General features: G+C 42.1%; 2 protein-coding genes across 6 annotated transcripts in view; both read left to right on the top strand.

The window, feature by feature from the left end:
- The first annotated feature begins 229 nt into the window (after positions 1-229).
- On the top strand, positions 230-9,657 carry lims2 (LIM and senescent cell antigen-like domains 2). 3 transcript variants are annotated; one of them, XM_039673847.2, is made up of 11 exons: positions 230-386; positions 2,493-2,652; positions 3,708-3,774; positions 3,857-3,977; positions 4,063-4,212; positions 5,722-5,872; positions 5,939-6,031; positions 6,293-6,341; positions 6,416-6,491; positions 8,622-8,782; positions 9,361-9,657. In XM_039673847.2, exons 1-10 carry the CDS (start codon positions 256-258, stop codon positions 8,758-8,760), a joined length of 1,137 nt encoding a protein of 378 aa, XP_039529781.2. In that variant the 5' UTR covers positions 230-255; the 3' UTR covers positions 8,761-8,782; positions 9,361-9,657. The 3 variants fall into 3 exon arrangements, with proteins under 3 accessions (XP_039529781.2, XP_088989730.1, XP_088989731.1); XM_089133605.1 differs by lacking the exon at positions 230-386 and adding an exon at positions 2,261-2,332; XM_089133604.1 differs by lacking the exon at positions 5,939-6,031.
- A 2,064-nt stretch (positions 9,658-11,721) lies between these two features.
- The window catches only part of LOC148978149 (E3 SUMO-protein ligase RanBP2-like), a 37,754-nt gene continuing 29,299 nt past the window's right edge, over positions 11,722-20,176 (top strand). For all 3 annotated transcript variants that reach the window (XM_089133564.1, XM_089133563.1, XM_089133565.1), the window contains exons 1-9: positions 11,722-11,913; positions 12,717-12,784; positions 12,872-12,983; positions 15,854-16,006; positions 16,084-16,314; positions 17,068-17,210; positions 17,858-18,053; positions 18,132-18,432; positions 19,266-19,447. In XM_089133564.1, the coding sequence (XP_088989690.1) occupies positions 11,842-11,913; positions 12,717-12,784; positions 12,872-12,983; positions 15,854-16,006; positions 16,084-16,314; positions 17,068-17,210; positions 17,858-18,053; positions 18,132-18,432; positions 19,266-19,447 (1,458 nt within the window). In that variant the 5' untranslated portion in view covers positions 11,722-11,841. The remainder of the gene's footprint in view (positions 11,914-12,716; positions 12,785-12,871; positions 12,984-15,853; positions 16,007-16,083; positions 16,315-17,067; positions 17,211-17,857; positions 18,054-18,131; positions 18,433-19,265; positions 19,448-20,176) is intronic.

Genomic DNA, 20,176 nt, shown 5'->3' with positions numbered 1-20,176 from the left:
TGTACAGTTAGTAAAATATGACAAAATGCAAATAAACTGAGCACTTGTAGGCAGTTGAAGTGTTTCAGGCATGAGGTCAGAAGCAGCGGGACAGACTCTCAGTCTATTATTGACTCAGTCTCTCACACGAGCTTCACCAGTCCAGTGCTCTCAGACAGTGGTCTCAGTGGTCTCCCAGTGGTCTCAGACGGTTGGTCTCTCAGTGGTCTCCCAGTGGTGGTCTCAGACGGTTGGTCTCCCTGTGGTCTCTCAGTGATGGAGGACTCCTATCCCGCGACGAGCATCGACGGCCTCCAGCCGCACACCGAGATCTCTGCTGAATCTGAGCTTCCCCGCCGCAGCGATGTCAAAGTCTACAAGGAGTTCTGCGACTTCTACGTGCGATCGTGAGTCTGCCGCTTCGACTGCTTCATATTCTCTAAAATATACTCATACTCAACTATTCACTACTCAATTGTGGTTGACTCGTGTATGATGAATAGAAAGAAGCGACTACTAAGTGTAAATGTAAATATAGTGTCTTGAAAGCAGATTATTAGAACATTTTGTTTCCATGTTTGATGTTTCCATGGCTGGCTTTTACATGAATCTTCAGCAGTAATCTGTAAACTCTGAGCTGATGATATTCGTCATGTTCTTGAGCTCAGAAAGAGTGGAGATACAGTGACTGATCGATAGCCAAACCAATCCCCTTTACTATTTTACTGTTGTCTGCCTCGGGAATTGTTTTGTTTCAGTTGTTTTACAGTTTAATTACGGTTTGTTAAAAGCTCAAAGCTAATATGCTGAGAGCGTGTCCTGCTGTCAGTCAACAAGTACACTTTTCTCTGGGTAATAACATGGTAAAAGGCCGTTAGCCTGAAACCGGTCGCTCACAGATGAGATATTAACCTTTCTTCTACAATAATTCCCTTAATTGTGTCGAGGCTTCTGCTCTCATCCGCTTCAAGTTATCTCACTTTGTTATTCTTCTGGTTATTTCCCTGTACCGACTGATGTATCAGAAGTCTCAGATTCGCGTTCTCAAATTCAAGTACAAAACTTGAAATCTGATCACTATAGTCTACATGCAAAAACCTTTTCAGACATTAAGAGGTATCAGTCAGTCTGAAGTTTTAAATGTAAAGAGAAAGTGTGATCTGATCTGCTTTATTTCTCTATGAAACATAGACTTTATTCAGACCTTTTTACTGAAAAAGGCACAATATGTAATCTTTCAGTTGAGGACTCGAGATCCAGATGGACTGAGAAACATCAGATCAGGACAGTGTTTTCCCTGTGGTGTGTATGAGACGCTGAGACAGCCATATATGCAGATCCACATACCAGAGATGTTTCTGCATTTCTGAGCTTCACACAGAGCCACATATAGACAAACAGCTGTAATATTCTTCATACTCTCGGCCAAGTGTGTGGTGCTTTAGTGGATGCTTTCACCCAGTGACTCTTTAAAGGGAGTCCACGGTATTTGTGGTTTAATCTCACTCACTATAGAACACAATAACGGCTCTAATGATCTGACCGCACAGGATTGTGGGATATCATTATCAGATGACGTATGTCAGTAGACAGCATGAGACTCGATCACTGGATCCAGACCGCTTCCCTTCTCAGTGTGAATACAGAATTCATTCCAGTCCTTCAGTCTTTAGGTCACTCCTTTAGATCCACTTATTCATTCATATAAGCTCTTATTGATGTTTCTTTAAGAGGATCAAGGGGGAAATGCGAGAGATCCTGTTGTCATTTGTGGGGAAATGTGAAGCAGAACTGAAGCATCCTCTAATTTGTCACGTTACCTTTATTAACACTCACCTAAAGGATTATTAGGAACACCATACTAATAGTGTTTGACCCCCTTTGGCCTTCAGAACTGCCTTAATTCTCCGTGGCATTGATTCAACAAGGTGCTAAAGGCATTCTTTAGAAATGTTGGCCCATATTGATAGGATAGCATCTTGCAGTTGATGGAGATTTGTGGGATGAAGCTCCCGTTCCACCACATCCCAAAGATGCTCTATTGGGTTGAGATCTGGTGACTGTGGCGGCCATATTAGTACAGTCAACTCATTGACATGTTCAAGAAACCAATTTGAAATGATTCCAGCTTTGTGACTTTGATCGTCTTGACCAGGACCACACCCCTAAATACACTGAAGCAACTGCCATGTGATTGGTTGATTAGATAACTGCATTAATGAGAAATTGAACAGGTGTTCCTAATAATCCTTTAGGTGAGTGTATATACGACACTGACTGTGCCTGTCCTTCACTGACAGTGTTCAAAAGAACCGAGCTAGAAATGGACATTGGAAACGGGTGTAAGAAACAGGTCTAGCAAACACGCATAGGAAAACAGACATTGGCACACAACCATTGAGATATAAAAACTAATTCTGGTGAACCAAAAGCCAGAGAAAATATAAAAAACACTCAACCTGTCATATCGACTAGTATTTTTGTAATCATAAGATGAACCTCTGTGTCCACAGCAACATGACGAGTGCGCTGGCCCACGCGGTGTGTGAGCGCTGTAAGGCCGGCTTCACGGCGACGGAGAGGATGGTGAACAGTAACGGCGAGCTGTTCCACGAGCAGTGCTTCATCTGTGCGCAGTGCTTCCAGCAGTTCCTGCACGGCCTCTTCTACGAGGTCAGACACCGCGTTATATAACTATATCTGTGTGAGGATATGATGCAATCTCCAGCCTCTATATGACCTGATGGCAGCAAGAGATGCTACAGTACTGCTATATCAACTCACACTTAAAGGGATACTCCACTTTTTTGGGGAAATAGGCTCATTTTACCACTCCCCCAGAGTTAGACAGTTGGGTTTTACCGTTTTCTGATATTTAGAAGAATATCAATAACCAGACAGTTTCTGGTCTCATTGACTTCCATAGTATATTTTTTTTCCTTCTATGGAAGTCAATGAGACCAGAAACTGTCTGGTTATTGATATTCTTCTAAATATCAGAAAATCGGCTGAATGGATCCGAAAATGGTAAAACTCGACTGTCTAACTCTGGGGGAGTGGTAAAATGAGCCTATTTCCAAAAAAAAGTGGAGTATCCCTTTAACACAAGTTATTTGTTCCAGACCTGAAATCATTGCTTTACAGACATTTCATTTCAACCATATTCACATTTTGTTTTGAGTCAAACCAGTCATTTTTCTGTGTGAATGCTATAATGAGGGCAGCAGAAACACTAATTGCGTTATAGTCCAGTTATATGTGTGGACAGCAGAGATTGTGTGATCTAGACTCTCTTCTGTAAGGCCTCATCGACACGACAGCCATCGGCACTGACCCTCAACAGACTCGTCTCCATACCGACTCCGATCTTCAGCCAGATGGAACTGGATAATATACTGAATGTTCTGATCCAATCTGACCTCTGACCTATAATGCTTGAACCTTAATCCTACATTGGCCAGAGGAAAACTGAGTGACTGAGTCTGGTTTCTCCCAAGGGTTTTGGTTCCTTGCTGTCGCCTTTTTCCGTATTTGTTGCCATTGGCTTCTGGTTTGCTTAGAAGTCGACTATTATGATGTGTGCTACAGAACAACAGTCCATTTAACTCCTGTTTCCATAAGCTGTCTAAGTCATTAATGATGGAGTCATGGATCTGTCCTGAACAGTAGGATCACCCAGGTGTTTTTCTGTGGCGTGTGACGTGTGTGTCCTGCTCTTGCTTTTGCAGTTTGAAGGCAGAAAATACTGCGAGCATGACTTCCAGATGCTGTTCGCTCCCTGCTGTCACCAGTGCGGTGAGTCACACACACACACTACTCTAACACAGCTAACCTGACTTCAGCACTGGTGTGTTTATGTGATTGGTCCTGTTCGCAGGCGAGTTCATCATTGGCCGAGTGATAAAGGCCATGAACCTCAGCTGGCATCCCGACTGTTTCTGCTGTGACCTCTGTCAGGCCGTTCTCGCAGACGTGGGCTTCGTGAAGAACGCAGGCAGGTGAGTCTCAGAGAAGACAATAGGGTATTGAATATAAACATGAATGTGATTTAAAAAGCTCAGCAAATGTAATTCTGCCTGCCAGACATTTGTGCCGCCCGTGTCATAACCGGGAAAAGGCTCACGGTCTGGGGAAGTACATCTGCCAGAAATGCCAAGCCATCGTTGAAGATGTTCCACTGATCTTCAAGAACGATCCGTACCATCCTGACCACTTCAGCTGCAATAACTGCGGGTGAGGAGACGTTCTGCAAGCACACCAGTTTCTCATTTTGCAGATAAACAGGAGTTCACTGGATAAACGTTTATCAGTCGTCAGTTTAGGTACAGCGCCGTGCCTTTAAAGAGGCCGTATAAAGTCCTTTTACGGTCTTGATGTTGTTGGATACTCAGCTAGAACAGATTATTCTCCTCATATTCTCCATTGTTGCGGCTCCTCTCTTCCCAGTCTGTCAGTAACGCCAGAGCCCGTCTAACGGAGAGCCTATTAGCCCCGTTGTGTATCATCCTGGTTGCAGTTCCATTATAATTCCACTAGAGGTGATCGCGGGCGAGAGCAGAATGAATGGGAGTCTATGGGGCTAAACGGCTAAATGTGTCTCTTTCACCTGCTTGTCGTTAAATTAACACAGATTTTATTGTTGATTCCGCAAGTTCAATATAGATTATAGGCCAAAAGTCGAATGAACGAGTACTTATGTCCTTTTGATCTCCTACAGGTTAGGCCGTTGTTGGCCGGATCACGCTAGCATTCTGCTATTGTGTGACGTCATCACAGTTTTGAACGGATTTTTAGAACAGATAAGTGAACTTAAAAATGCAATTTTCAGCTGAGTGTATTATCTTAGCCCTCGCTTTTCAAATTTCTTGACAAAAAATTACATCCTGAGAAAAGTGGATTTCTGGGGGTGAAACCCCATTGACTCCCATTCATTCTGCACTGGACCGCGAGCGCCCCCGCATGGACAGAGACGCGTTACTGCAGCCAGTCCAGAACCCGGAAGTAACCAGCCAGTGCCAATTCTCTTCAATTAGACATTCTCTCAGTAGCACCTCAATGCAGAACATGAGATCCACGGGGAGGAGTCGGATCACGATCCAAGGGGTGGAGATGGGTAGGATTAGGGTTGGGTTTAGGGATTAGGGTTGGGTTTAGGGATTAGGGGGCGGAGTTTGTTAGGTTTAGGTGTATGTAAAGTGGGAGGAGTTGGATCTGGATCCGACTCCTCCCCATGGATTTCATGTTCCGCAGTGAGGACCATCTCCATTCTCTGGTAACACTCTGTTTACTTCCTGTCTCTATGAAGCCCCTCCTCTTAAAATGCACACTGTGCTCTGATTGGTCCGCTAGATCAGTGTGTTGTTATTGGTCGAGTGCTTTGGGTGTGTTTAAGAAAATGCCCCGCCCCTTACCACAACTGCCAGTTTAACACACTACTAACTAACTAACTCAACCAGGCCCCGCCCCTTTATTCTGCGCATGAATTATTATAATGAGGAATGTTGTGACATGTTCGTTCCCGGGAGAAACTCGGAAGAGGCGTTTCAGGAGTTCAGGAGCACTGAAACTGATGTAGAGGAGGACTACACACTAACATTACAGACATGGAAATAACAGGACCAAATATAACATAACTGGAGCTTTTTAAGGGTTCTGCCCTAGTGACTAACTGTTGTACCCTATAGGATCAATTGTGAGAGCGTAATAATCCTCTCCAGAGCTCAAGGTTGTGTGTGTGTGCAGTAAGGAGCTGACGGCGGACGCCCGGGAGCTGAAAGGCGAGCTGTACTGTCTGCCGTGTCATGATAAGCTGGGCGTGCCGATCTGCGGCGCCTGCAGGAGACCCATCGAGGGCCGCGTGGTCAATGCCATGGGCAAACAGTGGCACGTGGAGGTATTTCATCTAAAGTGATGTCAGTACCTCTTTCTTTCATGCTCATGTGTGTTTGTGTGTTTGCAGCATTTTGTGTGTGCCAAATGTGAGAAAGCGTTTCTGGGTCACCGGCACTATGAGCGTAAGGGCTTGGCGTACTGTGAGACTCACTACAACCAGGTGTTTTATTCATCTTCATTACACTTTTGCTAAATAAACACAAAGCTTGAATGTAGTGAAATATTCAATATACCAAGATCAGTAAAACTGTTGGAAATCAGTTGGAAAACTGTAGTAACTTAAAATGGTGTTCAGATTTCTCATGAAGCATTCAGGCAGTGCACATAAGACTACCGAGACACAACGGTGTCTACAACAGCTGGACTCAGTCCCAGATGTTCTCCTCATGATGTGAATGTGTGTGTCACGTCTGTCTTCCAGCTCTTCGGAGACATCTGTAACCACTGCAACCGCGTCATTGAGGGAGACGGTGAGACGGTTCGCTATAAACACTCATGAATAATGAGCTCAGGAGTGTTGGCTTGATTCTCTCTTGTCTTTCAGTTGTGTCCGCACTGAATAAGGCCTGGTGTGTCAAATGCTTCAGCTGCTCCACGTGCAACTCCAAGCTGACACTCAAGTGAGAACCATTACTAACTTCTTACATTTACATTTATATTTTTATTCATTTAGCTGACGCTTTTATCCAACGCGACTTACAATCGCTATATATGTCAGAGGTCGCACGCAACTAGGGGTCAAGTGTCTTGCTCAGGGACACATTGGTGTCTCACAGTGGATTCAAACCAAAGGCAAAGGCATGTGTCTTATCCACTGCGCCATCACCACCCTGTGTTTGCTGGGAAGAAATATTTCACATTCACATTTGATTCATACAAACCATGTTGAATTAATCGGGGACATTGGGGCTAGCTATCACTTCAGTGGATGTTTCTTATGATCGTTTCAAATCCATTTCTGAACTGGTACAATCGTTAATAGTTGGGATGAAATCATAACTGACCTTTTGTGCGTTTCTGAATGTGTGTTAGTGGTTTAATTGTGAATAATTCCTTCATGGGTATATCGATTTTTAACTTGTAATCATTTATGAAAGTGTCATAGCTTTTCTCTGTGCAATCAAGCCAAACACGTATGATCCATTTTCATAATTCAGTCAACAACAGAAGGATAAAATCAAGGCTAGGGTCATGTGTAACTGGGATAGGGTTAGGATACAGGATTTTGCCTGGGATACAGTTTCAGAAAGTCAGACGGTCAATTCCTAGAGGTTCCACACTTCCAGAGCTCCATCGCAGTCAAATTGAACTCTGAGTGACCCTAAACTGGCCAAGCGATGGTGTAATAAGGCCTTGGAGCTCTGCCATTTTAAGCCTTCAAACCCTTAGTCCATATTTTCAGCTGTTTGCCCAGACCCTGATGCCCATCTGCACATCTCCTAACAGAACCTCTGTCCTCCTCCTCTTCCTCTTATATACTCCTCCTCCTCCTCCTTGTCACGTACTCGTCCAGCTCCACTGTCAATCTGAAGTGGGCCTTTTCCAATTCCTAATTTAAATAATTTCAGTCACATCATTACAATTGTGGTGATAAGGGTCAGGGTTAATATGATTCTCTGTTACATTGATGGAACAAAATACTGAGACTCCACATGCAATCCTCGTGAATTTTACTAGCTTAATCTAATTACTATGAATATAAGAAAATGCACATATATAGAACAGATTAAATTGCTTCAACACTGTATTTTCTACTCTTTCCTATAGTGATGGATGATCACAGGAATTTGGCCAGTTTTTTACTCAGTATTATAGTTCATCGTAGTTTACCACTTCACTGTACTAAATCACTGTTAAACTAAATATATATAGTTTGAATTTCTAAAGGTGCGAATAAAGGACACAGTTTGTATAAAACTGTTTTCTCTTTTCAAACATACTTAATTTGAAGGTTGGATTTTTGTGAATTTTTGAATGAAAGAATGATTTTGTTTTTAATTTTGAAAAAAGTTTTCCTATAAACTTTTTCAGCATAATTTAAAGTCATCATGAAAGGGAAGTTGGGCTGGTGTTTACTTCTCTATTGTGTTGTATATGTGAGTGAAACGGACAAGATCAAATGTAGACAGGGCTTGCTTTTGTCCATGAGGAATTGATTGGATGATTGGATGGTTGTGGTTTGCCATTGGTGGATCTCATGTGAGTGACAGGTTATAGCCCCGCCCTCGTCATCAGAGAAGAGAAGCTGCAAGGGGAACTTATTGAGAATGAGGAGTTGACGTCATTTTACAGTGCCCCTCCCCTTTCCGCCATGTTGGTAGGTTTCCCACGACAAAACAGTATTGATTACGTGTGTTTTTAGCTCGGTAGTAGAGGAGTTTCTCGCAATACCGCACTGTTTTACCATGCCTGAAAGTAACCGCTGCGTTAAAAACTGATAAAAACCCTGGTAACCGATAGCGTCACCTACCATCATGGCCGAATGGCTCAGACCCCGCCCAAATAGGCACGTGACTCCTCATTCTCAATTCTGATTCAAGATGACCAGGAACATGAATTTAAAACAGTTATCATGTGCACCGATAAATCATTTAGAAGAAAGATTCTATAATAAATAAAAACGGTCTGTTTTGATTTCATAGTGACTTTAATAGTAAAATTCTTATGAAACAACAAAACGTCGAACCATTGCCAACTGCACTCACAGAGGGTAAGCATTGCTGATTTCCCTGATCTGTGCTGTTGTTCAGGGATAAGTTTGTGGAGATGGATCTGAAGCCCGTGTGTAAGCGCTGCTACGAGCGAGTGCCAGACGAGCTCAAGAGACGCTTGTCCAGACGTGAACAAGACAACAAGGACAAGAAGAAGAAGATGCCCATCTGTCTGTGATGATGGCTTCAACACCTCAACGGTCAGTGCTTTAACCTTCCTAACGGGAGAAAGATGAAGCTTCTCTCATCATTCTCTCACGACGCTCATTGGGCCTCGTTTATAAAACGTGTGTACACACAGATCTGATGTTTGAGTGTGCGTATGCTAAAAGCAATGCCAACGTTCATATTAGTAGTGGGAAGTGCGGATCATTTTACTGACTCGGATCTTTAATCTCGTGATGAGATTCAATGAACGGATCTTTTTCTCAAGGTATTTCGTTCATTGCAGAATATAATTAAAATGTCACGTTAAATAACCCCACACATCTAGTAGCCTACTTACGAAAATGTATATTACATTTCAAAAATAAACTAAACCAAAGCCAAATTATAAGAATCCGAAAGGTTTAATTAATTAATTAGTTGTCTTAAGTTCAGGCTATTGTTATTACCCCTCACCTCCTGATCCAAGACGTTCTTTCATAAAACAACTTTTATTAAAGTGAAATTCTTCTGCTATAAATGGAGTGTTTGAGATATTATTTGTCATGTGTCTTCCTCGTCGTTATGTTGGACTGAATGACTGATTGAGTTGTTCAACTGTGTGTGTTTACAGGAGAGTTTATCTGATGAAGATGAATGACAGAACTGACACGTCTGAAATCACTGTCTGCATGTTCATGTGTGCTGGATTTCATCTCGATTGCATTGAATCTGTGTGTTATGAGCTGATATAGATTTTTTTATAGTAGTTCAGTCCCTTCAGGGGTGTGTTCATGAATATGAAGATATATGCAGTCTTATGTTCTGTTGAATTCCTCACGTGAGCTCTGTTGAATCATATTTTGTGTGGATGATGTTTATATTGTTCAGCTGCAAAAACACAATAAAAAGTTTTACTGTAAGAACTTAATTTTGTCTGCATTGCACTGATACGGCAAGCCCCGTTCAAGAGTAGAAGGGAAGATGCATCTACAGTTCACAGTTTTTATCATTCCAAAGATCTGTCCTTTCAATGAAGTAAAACAATTAAAAGTGGAGGGAAAATCTCATGAAATTACTTCATCCAATACTTTTTTCAACCTCTTTTTGCCAAGAATGCATTTTTTTCTGCAAAGTCAAAGTCTCCAGATCCTTCATCTCTTCACACAGAATCTCTCCAGATCCTTCATGGGCGGCACGTAACTTACATTCGCAGCCTGACTCATGCCGGGACAGTGTGTCTGTAATAATAGGAGGTGATTTTAACAGAAAACCTCCCAAGGGGATACAACCAGAATATAATGACATGTTGAACAATTTTTGTTTATCCAATAACTTGGTAGATTACTGGAGAATGACACATCCTAAAACAATGCAGTTTACATGGATCAGCCCAGCAGATGCTATACGCTCAAGGTTAGATTATTGGCTTGTGTCTCCAAATATTCTTAGACCTAAATGTGATATTCAATCATCTCCTCTCACGGACCATTGTCTTATTGGGTTGTCACTCTTACAATATTTGGAAATTTAACAATACCTTGTTGCTGAATGAAGAATTCTGTAGTCAGATCAGAATATGTCAAGAAATTAATGACATGGATTCGTCAGATATAAGTAAATGGGAGTGTTAAATTTCAAGTAAAGCAACAAGCTATTGAAACTGGAAAGAAAATAGCTGACAACCGTATACGTAAACAAAAGGAAATAGTTGAAAAGATACTTTATTATGTGGAAAATCTAACTTAACTGTAGAAGAGACACAAGAGTTACACACGCTCCAGAACCAATAGATGTTTACTTAGAGAAGGCAAAATGCGCCTTTGTAATACACAAATAAAATAACAGAGGAAGTCAATTCTATAGCAACTTATATAAGAAAAAAATTCAGAGGAACGATTGTGATGCCTTTATGAAAAGTGTAAGCGAAAATTTAACAAAACTAACAGAGGAAGACACATTTTTAACCTTAACAGAAATCGAAACAGCTTTACAACAAATGAAAAACGGCAAATCACCGGGCATTGATGGTTTATCTATACAATTTTTTAAGACTTTTTGGTCAGATATTAAAAATGTATTATTTAACGTGTACCTCGACTGCATAAAAAATGGTCAGTTATCCACAACAATGAAAGCTGGTTTGATAATGATTGCAATGATTATAAATTACTAGCTAACAGAGTAGAAAATAGACGAATTTCAGTCAGCTTTCATTAAAGGTAGACATATTCATAACAACGTGAGACTGATTATGGATATGTTATTACCAGAGCCTTATTAACACTGATAGCCTAATATTGTTTATTGATTATTTCATGACTTTTTACTGGAATCGCTCCAACTTTTTGGGTTTGGTAAAAACTTTTGTAAGGTAATCAGAATGTTTTATGCCCAAATATACAGTTATATTTCACTTCAATCAGGATCTCTCCAAGAATCAATGTCTCTTGTGGAATAAGACGAGGGTGCCCAATTTCACCAAAATTATTCATTCTCTGTACGCAGCTTTTGGCTTATTTTGTAATGAACAATAAAGACCTTGAAGGGATAAAAGTTTGTGGCACCGAATTGAAAATCAGCCAATTTGCTGACGATACAGTGATATTTCTAAAGGACAAATCAATTCTTCGGAAGGCTTTAAATGTGTTCATTAAACAGTTCAATGTAACTGTTTATGTTATGCACATGATTCTCCCAACGAGAGATTTTGTAAATTGTTTTTTGTAAATAAGTGTGTTAAACAAAAAAAAGAGAGGGTTACTGTGACGAATGCGCATGCGCTGGAATAATGGGCCAAATTTACAGTGCATTATTTCATTAAAAGAAGCTAATTTGATCAATAGAGGATATGATATAGTCTTATTAAGTTTTTAAAGCACACTGCCGTGTTGTTTCAATATTAACCAACGGTTGTCCAGTCCAGTAGGTGGCGGGAGTGCATAGACATCTATGGCCGTTGCTATAACCCCAGAAGAAGACGTCGAGAGGAAAAGGAAGTGACGTCATCACGTGATCGGGCGTCGAGCAGCCGTTGCCCACACAGACGCTGAACCGAGTTTAAATGATACTCAGCTAAACCCGCGACGGAGAAGGAGAGTTTGTGACAGCAGTCATGAGGAGGAATAAAGCGGAGGTGGAGCGCTATATATCTGCAGTCCAGAGCGCCTCTCCCTCTCAGAAACAGGTAACGTTAACTTAACCGAGCGACCCAGGCCGATGTTGTCAGAGATTAGCCGGGAACGCGCTAACTGTCACTCAAACTGACCCGCAGTTCAGCGCTAATGTTGACATCATGTTAAACCAACTCTCTTTCACTGCTTTATCTGAAGTTAGTCTTTAACTAGAACTAAACCTGTAACCTCGGCCTGCTCTAGCCGTGTCCTGAACCGTGTTTATAGCCTATTACTACTAGCACGTGTTTATTATATCATCTCCGTCGCGTTGAAGTTAATGAATGTGACTGTAGAGGTCCACCTGTTCGCTGTAAACACTTATAATTGAGCACAACTCAACATTTGAGCTTCTAAATTGCAAAATGTGTCAATAATAAACCTGACGATTGAGTTGATATTAGTGTTCCACACCCACACATTAAAAGTGTTTAATAAGATCATAACTCATACAGATTTGGTCTAATAAATGTAGAAATGATGAGTGTTGATGGACTGATTGACAGTGTGTGTGTTATTGTAATGGCCTCGTCTCTGAACACTGAAGATAATGTGCCTGTAGGGCTGGGTAAAAAATTATGATTAATCGATTCATAAATCCTAAGAATCTATCTTTCAGTGTATGAGCTGAACACACACACACACACACACACACACACACACACACACACACACACACACACACACACCTGTGAGAGTGTTAAAGTGCAGAACTCACCTGTTCAGTCTCCTGTAATCTCTCTCAGTGCTGAAGAATACACATAATTGCACAGATATTGTTTGATTGTGAGTCCCTAACCTGTTTTGTGTCTTGCAGAAGTCAGTGAAAGGGTTTCTGTTCGCCAAACTGTACTTTGAGGCTAAAGAATATGAGCTTGCTAAAAGGTAGGCTAACTCCTTTGCTCTGTCTTCTGTGTAATGTGTGTGTTTCTCTGTGGAGTGATGTGTTTCTCTCACCCCATTGTATCACAGGCATGTTTCGGAGTATTTGACGGTCCAGCCGAAGGATCCTAAAGCGCTCCGGTTCCTCGGGCAGCTGTTCGAACGGGACGGGGAAACGGACAAGGCTGTGGGATGTTACAAGGTTCGTTCCTTCGTTTACTCTGACATGTTTCCCTACGGCCTTCCCTTCTGTCCCGAGACACACACTGAGGACAAACGCATCATTACCGCCACTATCAAACGTTAAATCCGCCATAAACGATCATCCATGAACACACAGGAGGGAATAACTTTCTTTATCATTTACCCGTCACATCAGTAACTGAGACCAGGTGATTTCCCTTAATGACCAATAAGCAGGATTTACGAATGTATGTTAATGATGATGAAGTCGTGTTTCTACTTTAGCCTATCCTAGAGCTGGAAAGAGCCGACACTGGGCTCCTCAGTTTACAGCAGCACATCTGCTTCGGTCTGACTGATCCGAGCGCTGAACACGGGATCATCGGGATGATGTGCGCCTTTATCTCAAGCTTCGAGTCGGAATAGATGGTTTGACATGCGCTCACGAATATACAGTTTCCCGGTGTGTGTGCATATCTATTCTCCTACACTGGTTCTTTATTAGAAAGTCTAGACTTAATATTAAACCATTGGTCATATGCGTTTATCCTGGTCATGATTTAGAGACGGTGAGAGTCTGAAGGAAGCTAGCACTGGCGGGCCGTCGTCACATCACACATGCGCTGTCTTTCAGTTTCGGTTCTCAATCCGATCAGGTGTTGGTGTTCCCTAAATCGGATTATAAAAGGCCGATCGAGGTTTCGTTAGAATCGAGCTCAGTCGGATCGGCCGTTTACGGGAAGGCTTTCAGTGCGATTGAGCCGTCAGTCCCGTTACTAGCGGATTATTTGGTTGCACGTAAACGTAGCGAGTATCATGGACGTAAGGGAAGAGCGATATCGTACTATATTTTTATATAAGTTTTAATATCTTATCTAGTCTATATTTCCATCTTATAATGCTGTGGTTTTGTTTGTATAATTTGTTAGTAATGGAGCACACACTGAGTTTTTTAAAGGGTTATATATTATAGCCCGACTTAAAGGGGTCATATAACGGTACATGCACTTTCAAGTTGATGGTACTGAAATGTGTGTTGGCAGTGCCTGGACACAACTGTCATATAATGACCAAATTTACCCTGTGTTTTTGTTTTAATGTTTTGCCCTGCCTCACATCGAGCCATGTGACGTCACTAGATCGGACGCCCCTCCCACGCTTGTTGATTGACAGCAGCTCTGTGGGCATTATTGTCCAACTCCAGGTCGAACTGAACACTGTTGGCCGTTTCAGTGTGTGACATTTTCCTGTGTTGTTGCCACCAGAGCACAAGCTCTTGAAGCTCCGCCCCTTCGAACAGCTCATTTGCATTTAAAGGAACACACAAAAACAGTGGATTTTTGCTCGCCTCCAAAAAGTGGCGATTTTAACGTGTTAAATAATCCGTGGGGTGTTTTAAGCTAAAACTTCACATGCACACTCTGGGGACAACAGAAACTTATTTTATATCTCTTAAAAATGAGCATAATGGGTGCTCTTTAACCCTCTGAGACCTAAGGGTATTTTTACAATAAATTTTCCGTCTGGTGTCATTTACTAAAAAAGCTTGTAAAACATCAACCCTTTGGTGCACAGACAATTGACACAGCTCTTTTTTTTTTCAGGACAAATTGAACTTTCAGCATATTTGTGTTACATTGATGTCACCTGAATGTAAAATAAGTTATGGGACCATAAAGACAAATGAAAAAATAAATCGGAAATGAAATCACTCAAATATTTATTGAAATCACACACAAATAAATAAAAGCTAAGCAATTTTCCTCTGGAAAATAGTTTGTTCATGTCTTTGGAGTCCTGGAGCACAGGAATAAACATTATAACTTGTACAGAACCAAAACTATTGACATTTTTCCAAAAGAAGTCCAGGCGTTTGGGGCCTCATGAAATTCACTGGTGCCAAGCCTCAAAACAGTTCCTATCAGCAATCACACAGAGGGCCACATCACAGGTTTTGCATTTCTATTTTATTTATTCTTTTATTTATTATGTTCTTTTTATTCTTTTATAATACATTTATACTACTATAATACTTTTTTACAGTAAATAAATAAATGGCACTTCAGCTGGGTCTATCCTGGTAATCTAGTTCCTCATCTGTCAAAAAGCTCTGTTCTCCTGAAAATCCTTCATCCTGCAATGCACCAAAATAGACCAGCGCTTTATTTACGTCCATTTCGCTGTGTTTCTCTGTGAATCGCGCGTCTCCGTGCGTCTCTATCTCTCTACACTACATCAGCGCTTGGTTCATGCGTCATGACGCACACCAATGTTTACGACGGATCAGCCTGTAATTGGTCAAAAAACATCACGTGAAAACATCACGTGATATCCAGAATGGCCGCTAGCATCGAGCTAGCGGCAAAAATGACGGAATATTTATGAATTATGGACTTCAAGATTATCAAAGTTTGACATAAAGTGTTTGGATTTATTGCTGAAAACCTCTGAAAGGAAGCACAAGTTGCAGGCTGGATAGAAAACCTTCTGTAAAGGCTAGAAAGACACGAAAGACACCCCCATGATGGCTAGCTCGTTAGCTTTCTGCAGGAAAAAATGGTAAGAAAATCGATAAATCTGTCATCGACTTATGTAAACATTTATCGGAGGTGGCCTGTGGCGTCGTCGACGATGCCGTCGGGCTCAGGGGGTTAAGCACATATAAACACCTGAACCAAAAGCGATGAGACTTCTTTTACAGAAATGGAAATTTGTTGATCATAACCCGTGTTGGTTTATCTCGAGAGATCGTCTCTCCTCGCATTCAGTTATAACACAGTTAGTCCGGGTGAAACACATCAGGATTATTCTGCCCTTTGTTTCCAAGGTTGTTCTAATGCAGTTTTAAAGTTTAAGCATGTAAAGCTGATGTTTGTTTCTGAACTCCAGCGTTCAGTGGATCTGAATCCGGCTCAGTCAGACCTGGTTCTGAAGCTGGCGGAGCTGCTGTGCGGGAAAGAGGAGCCTGACAACCGGGCCGAGTTCTGGGTGGAGAAAGCTGCCAAACTGCTGCCGGGACATCCCAACGTCTTCAACCTGAGGGTCAGTGTGCACTTCCCATCCCGTCCACACCCCACCCCATCTGTCCTCTGAGTTCACCCTCTCTCTCTCTGATGCAGGAGAAGCTTCTGAGCTCACGAGGACAGAACGGCTCCGTCCAGCTGTACGAGCTGCTTCAGTCTGAGCTCAAGCTGCGACCCGACGACATCTACATCAATGGCCGGCTGGTGCGTCTGTACAGCGCGGACGGCCGACTCGAGGAGGCGGTGAAGCACTGTCTGGAGGTGGAGAAGACCGGCCTTCTGAGGGGCCAGCTGGAGTGGTACGAGCTTCTGGTCAAGACCCTTCAGGTCAGTGATCACCTCATCTCCTCTTACAGTGATGTGAATAAGTTTGGACACCGATGCTAAAGTTCCCTAAAAAGAGGAATAAAAAATCATCTTTTGGATATTGATCTTAATGCCTTAATTAGAAAAATGAGGAAAACTCCAACCTTTAAGGACACATATTTTCTTTGTGAATGAATAATGTATCATAAATAAATAAATGTTTTTCCTTAAAATACAGGGTGCATAAGTCATTGCCCCCCTATGTTAAATTCCCATAGAGTCAGGCAGATTTTTATTTTTAAAAGCCAGTTATTTCATGGATCCAGGATAATATGCATCCTGATAAAGTTCCCTTGACCTTTGGGATTAAAATATCCCCACATCATCACACACCTTCACCACACCTAGAGATTGGCATGGTTTTACTTCAGTTAGCCTAATAGCTGGTTTGATTTGCATTGAAAGATGATCTTATGGAAAGTACCCATGCCAATCTGTGGAGTTTTCCTCATTTTTCTAATTAAGGCATTAAGATCAATATCCAAAAGATGATTTTTTTTATTCCTCTTTTTAGGTAACTTTAGCATGGGTGTCCAAACTTATTCACATCACTGTATGTTACACAAGCTCTTAACCTCAGGGTTCAGTGTTGGGTCCAATTCTATTTAACATTTACATGTTTCCTCTTGGGCAAATCATCAGGAAATATGGTCTTGGGTATCACTTCTACCCGGATGATACGCAGATTTACATCACCACTCTTCTGTGTTTCAGGAGTATCTCCGCCAGCCGCGCGTGGTGTCGAACGAGCAGGTGTCGCGCAAGTTTCACAAGGAGCTGCTGCTGGCGCTCTGCAGCCGCGTCCGACTGACGCTGAAGGAGAAGAGCTGCAAGGAGAGCGCCGATGCTCTCTGGAGGTACGCCACAATCACAACACTGCACACACATGCGCCAAGACTTCACAAACTCAACATATAATCTTATAATCCCTTTAATGTGTGGTGAAGGATCGCTATAGAACCGATCATCTCTTTCTCTAACTACTAGTTACAGCAGCTAATGAACATCAGAAGGAACAACTTACTGAAATCAATCATGTCTCATGCAGTCGCTCAATCAGTGTTTCAACCACGGAAAGACGTCAATAAAACAACTTGAGAGCAATGTCACGTAACACCCCATTTACCTCAGAAGAGCCATTCAGTGAACATTCGCGTCTCTGTCGGGCAAGCCGATGAACGAGTCTGGGTTTGGCTGACTGCATTGTTCCAAGTGTAAAGTTTGGTGGAGGGGGGATTATGGTGTGGGGTTGTTTTTCAGGGCGTGACCTCTTAGTCTTTTTGTTTTTGCTCTACGGGTTCTATGTCAGAAAGAAAATCTTTACAATAAATTAATCATTTTTAATTGAGCGCAATAAGTTGATAGATCCACTTTGGCTGGTAATTGATGGCAGTTTTCACCCAGACTCATCGATGTCCTTCAGTGTTAGCCTGCTAGGTAACGTCAGTGCTTCAGTCAGCAGACTCGCGCATTCATGAAATGTTCACTCCATGTTTTTGTCCAGCTTGGACCATTTGATGCAGTCTCTGAAGAACACGGCCACGAAGACTCTGGACGAGCTGTCGGAGGTGTTCACGGAGACGAGGGCTCAGCTGTACCTGTACGCCGGGACGCTGCTTCTGAAGACGGCGCAGGACAGGGCGCGGGAGTGGAGGGCCGTACGGGATTTAGCGGCTGTCTGTTACCTCGTGGCCTATCAGGTATGATGTGTGCTTCCTCTGCTTCATGCAGCTCCTGTGATCGGCCACTGTATGGTGAAATATCCATGATTTCCTCAGGCTCCGAGACCCAAAGTCAAGAGGTTGAATGGTGAGAAGCTATCCTATGAGCCTTTGGAGCTGCTGGCCTCGGACCGCCAGAGTCAGGCGGGTCACATGCTGTTGAATCTGAGCCGGGACGTGGAGCAGCTGCTGAAGGAGGTGGTGGAGGCGTTCGGGAACCGGAACGGGCCGAGTCTTCTGTTCGACATGCTCTTCGACTCAAAGGAGCACGACCAGCTCTCCTTCATCTGCAACGACGAGATGCACATGGTCAGCGCACACGCGCCCAGAGCCGAGGATCTGGCCAAGTGGGACAGCGGTGAGTGTCACGAACTCTTGATCCAGTCCGGTCTAGTGCTGCAACCGATCACAAAAGTCAGACAGCAGCAGTCACTTTAAAGGGTTAGTTCACCCAAACATTAAAATAGTAATTTACACGTTTGAGCTTCAGCAAGAACCAACGAGGTTCATTCTTGTGCACCAAACATGTACTGTTGAGCTACTGTTTATTTTTGCTGATTAATTTTTATATGTGAATAAAAGCCTAAATTAATTTTTTTATTTTAGCTTACGACATTACAGAGGTATTGAGTCTCTTCAGGAAACTCATATGGATTTGTTTTACAATCGCTTTGTTGCATGGACTGCCAATGGAGGGACAGAAACTTCTCTGATTTCATTTAAAACTTCTTAATTTGTGTATCAAAAAATAAACTACACAAAAATAAAGTTTTATAGGATAAGAATGACATCAGGGTTAGAAACTGAACACAGAATTTTAATTTTTGGGCGAACTAAACCTTTAAGACCGAATGCACGGATCCAATATAATGATACACATCGAATATCTTTCTCAAATGTTAACTTTCACTTAAGACAGAGTGTGTTTGAGGATATTCACCGAGGCTGCAGTTATTTTGAGAGAATGCAAGGAGATGTGAAAGAACTGAATTCTGTGTTCGTGCCTCTCTCAGGTGTGTGCACAGATTACAGCGTACAAGTGCCAAGTTCTTTCGCATCTCCTTGCCCAAACACATACAAATGATCAACTTTTGTTCTATAATGGTTAAAATTTGCAATAATCCACTGGTCATGTGAGTGTTGAACCGTACAGAACTGTGTGCTGACAGCGGGGTGTGTGTGTTCACGCAGGTGCGGTGCTGTTGCACGCGGGCGATCTTCAGCACCTGGCGTGGCTCGGCCTGCAGTGGGCGCTGATGGAGCAGAGTGTCAGCCTGCAGCGCTGGCTCAAGCAGCTCTTCCCTCGCCTCACGCTCGAGACCTCCAAACTAGACACCAACTCACCCGAGTCCATCTGCCTGCTCGACCTGGAGGTGCGTCCACCCCTCTTCTCATCCTCAATGAGGCATAGGGGAAACATTCACCTACATTTGGCTTTTATGAAACATGCACAGTCTTTTTGTATTTGTTGTTGCATAATGTAGGTATTCATTTATAACTGATAAAGCCTTTCAAAATTCTACTTTAGATAATGCAGTAATTAATGCCTGTGATTTGTATAATGCTGTAAATATTAGGGCTGGGTATTGAGACAAATTTCACAATTCGATTCGATTTCGATTCACAAGCTTGCAATTCGATTCGGATTACGATTTGATTCGATTCAATATCGATTATTTTGGATATCAGTTACAATAAATGGCAATTTTTCTCAAGGGAATCAAATCTATTAAATGCTGTAAACTATGGGAGTCTAGTTTGACTTCATTAGCCTAATATGAAGGTAATAATTAACTGTTTTGTAGCTATACATACACTTAAATTACACTTTTATTTATTTATATAATAAGATTATATGAAATAAAAACATTTAAATGGTGGCTGTCATAAAAACTTGCCCGATTTATTCAAATATGCATTAAATATTGAAGAACACTAACGAGTGTGGACTAACGAGTTGATGTGGGTTTTTTTTTTCTGGGGTAAATATGACGATACATGACATTGATTACGAGCTGTTTAACTGACGTCTTTCCATGGTTGAAACGCTGATTGAGCGAATCAATGTGACATGATACGGATTTGGATAAGTTGTACTCTAT

The sequence above is a fragment of the Pimephales promelas genome, chromosome 7 (genome assembly GCF_988280905.1).
Source record: "Pimephales promelas chromosome 7, fPimPro1.hap1.1, whole genome shotgun sequence".
In the NCBI taxonomy this organism is placed as follows: domain Eukaryota; kingdom Metazoa; phylum Chordata; class Actinopteri; order Cypriniformes; family Leuciscidae; genus Pimephales; species Pimephales promelas.
This window is presented reverse-complemented; position numbering and strand designations above follow the sequence as displayed.

Bases quoted from the DNA above. Each gene is read 5' to 3' on its own strand.
- lims2 (XM_039673847.2), top strand. From the start codon at position 256: ATGGAGGACTCCTATCCCGCGACGAGCATCGACGGCCTCCAGCCGCAC. The intron at 3,775-3,856 runs GTGAGTCACACA...TCCTGTTCGCAG, and splicing joins TCCCTGCTGTCACCAGTGCG to GCGAGTTCATCATTGGCCGA. The intron at 4,213-5,721 runs GTGAGGAGACGT...GTGTGTGTGCAG, and splicing joins TTCAGCTGCAATAACTGCGG to TAAGGAGCTGACGGCGGACG.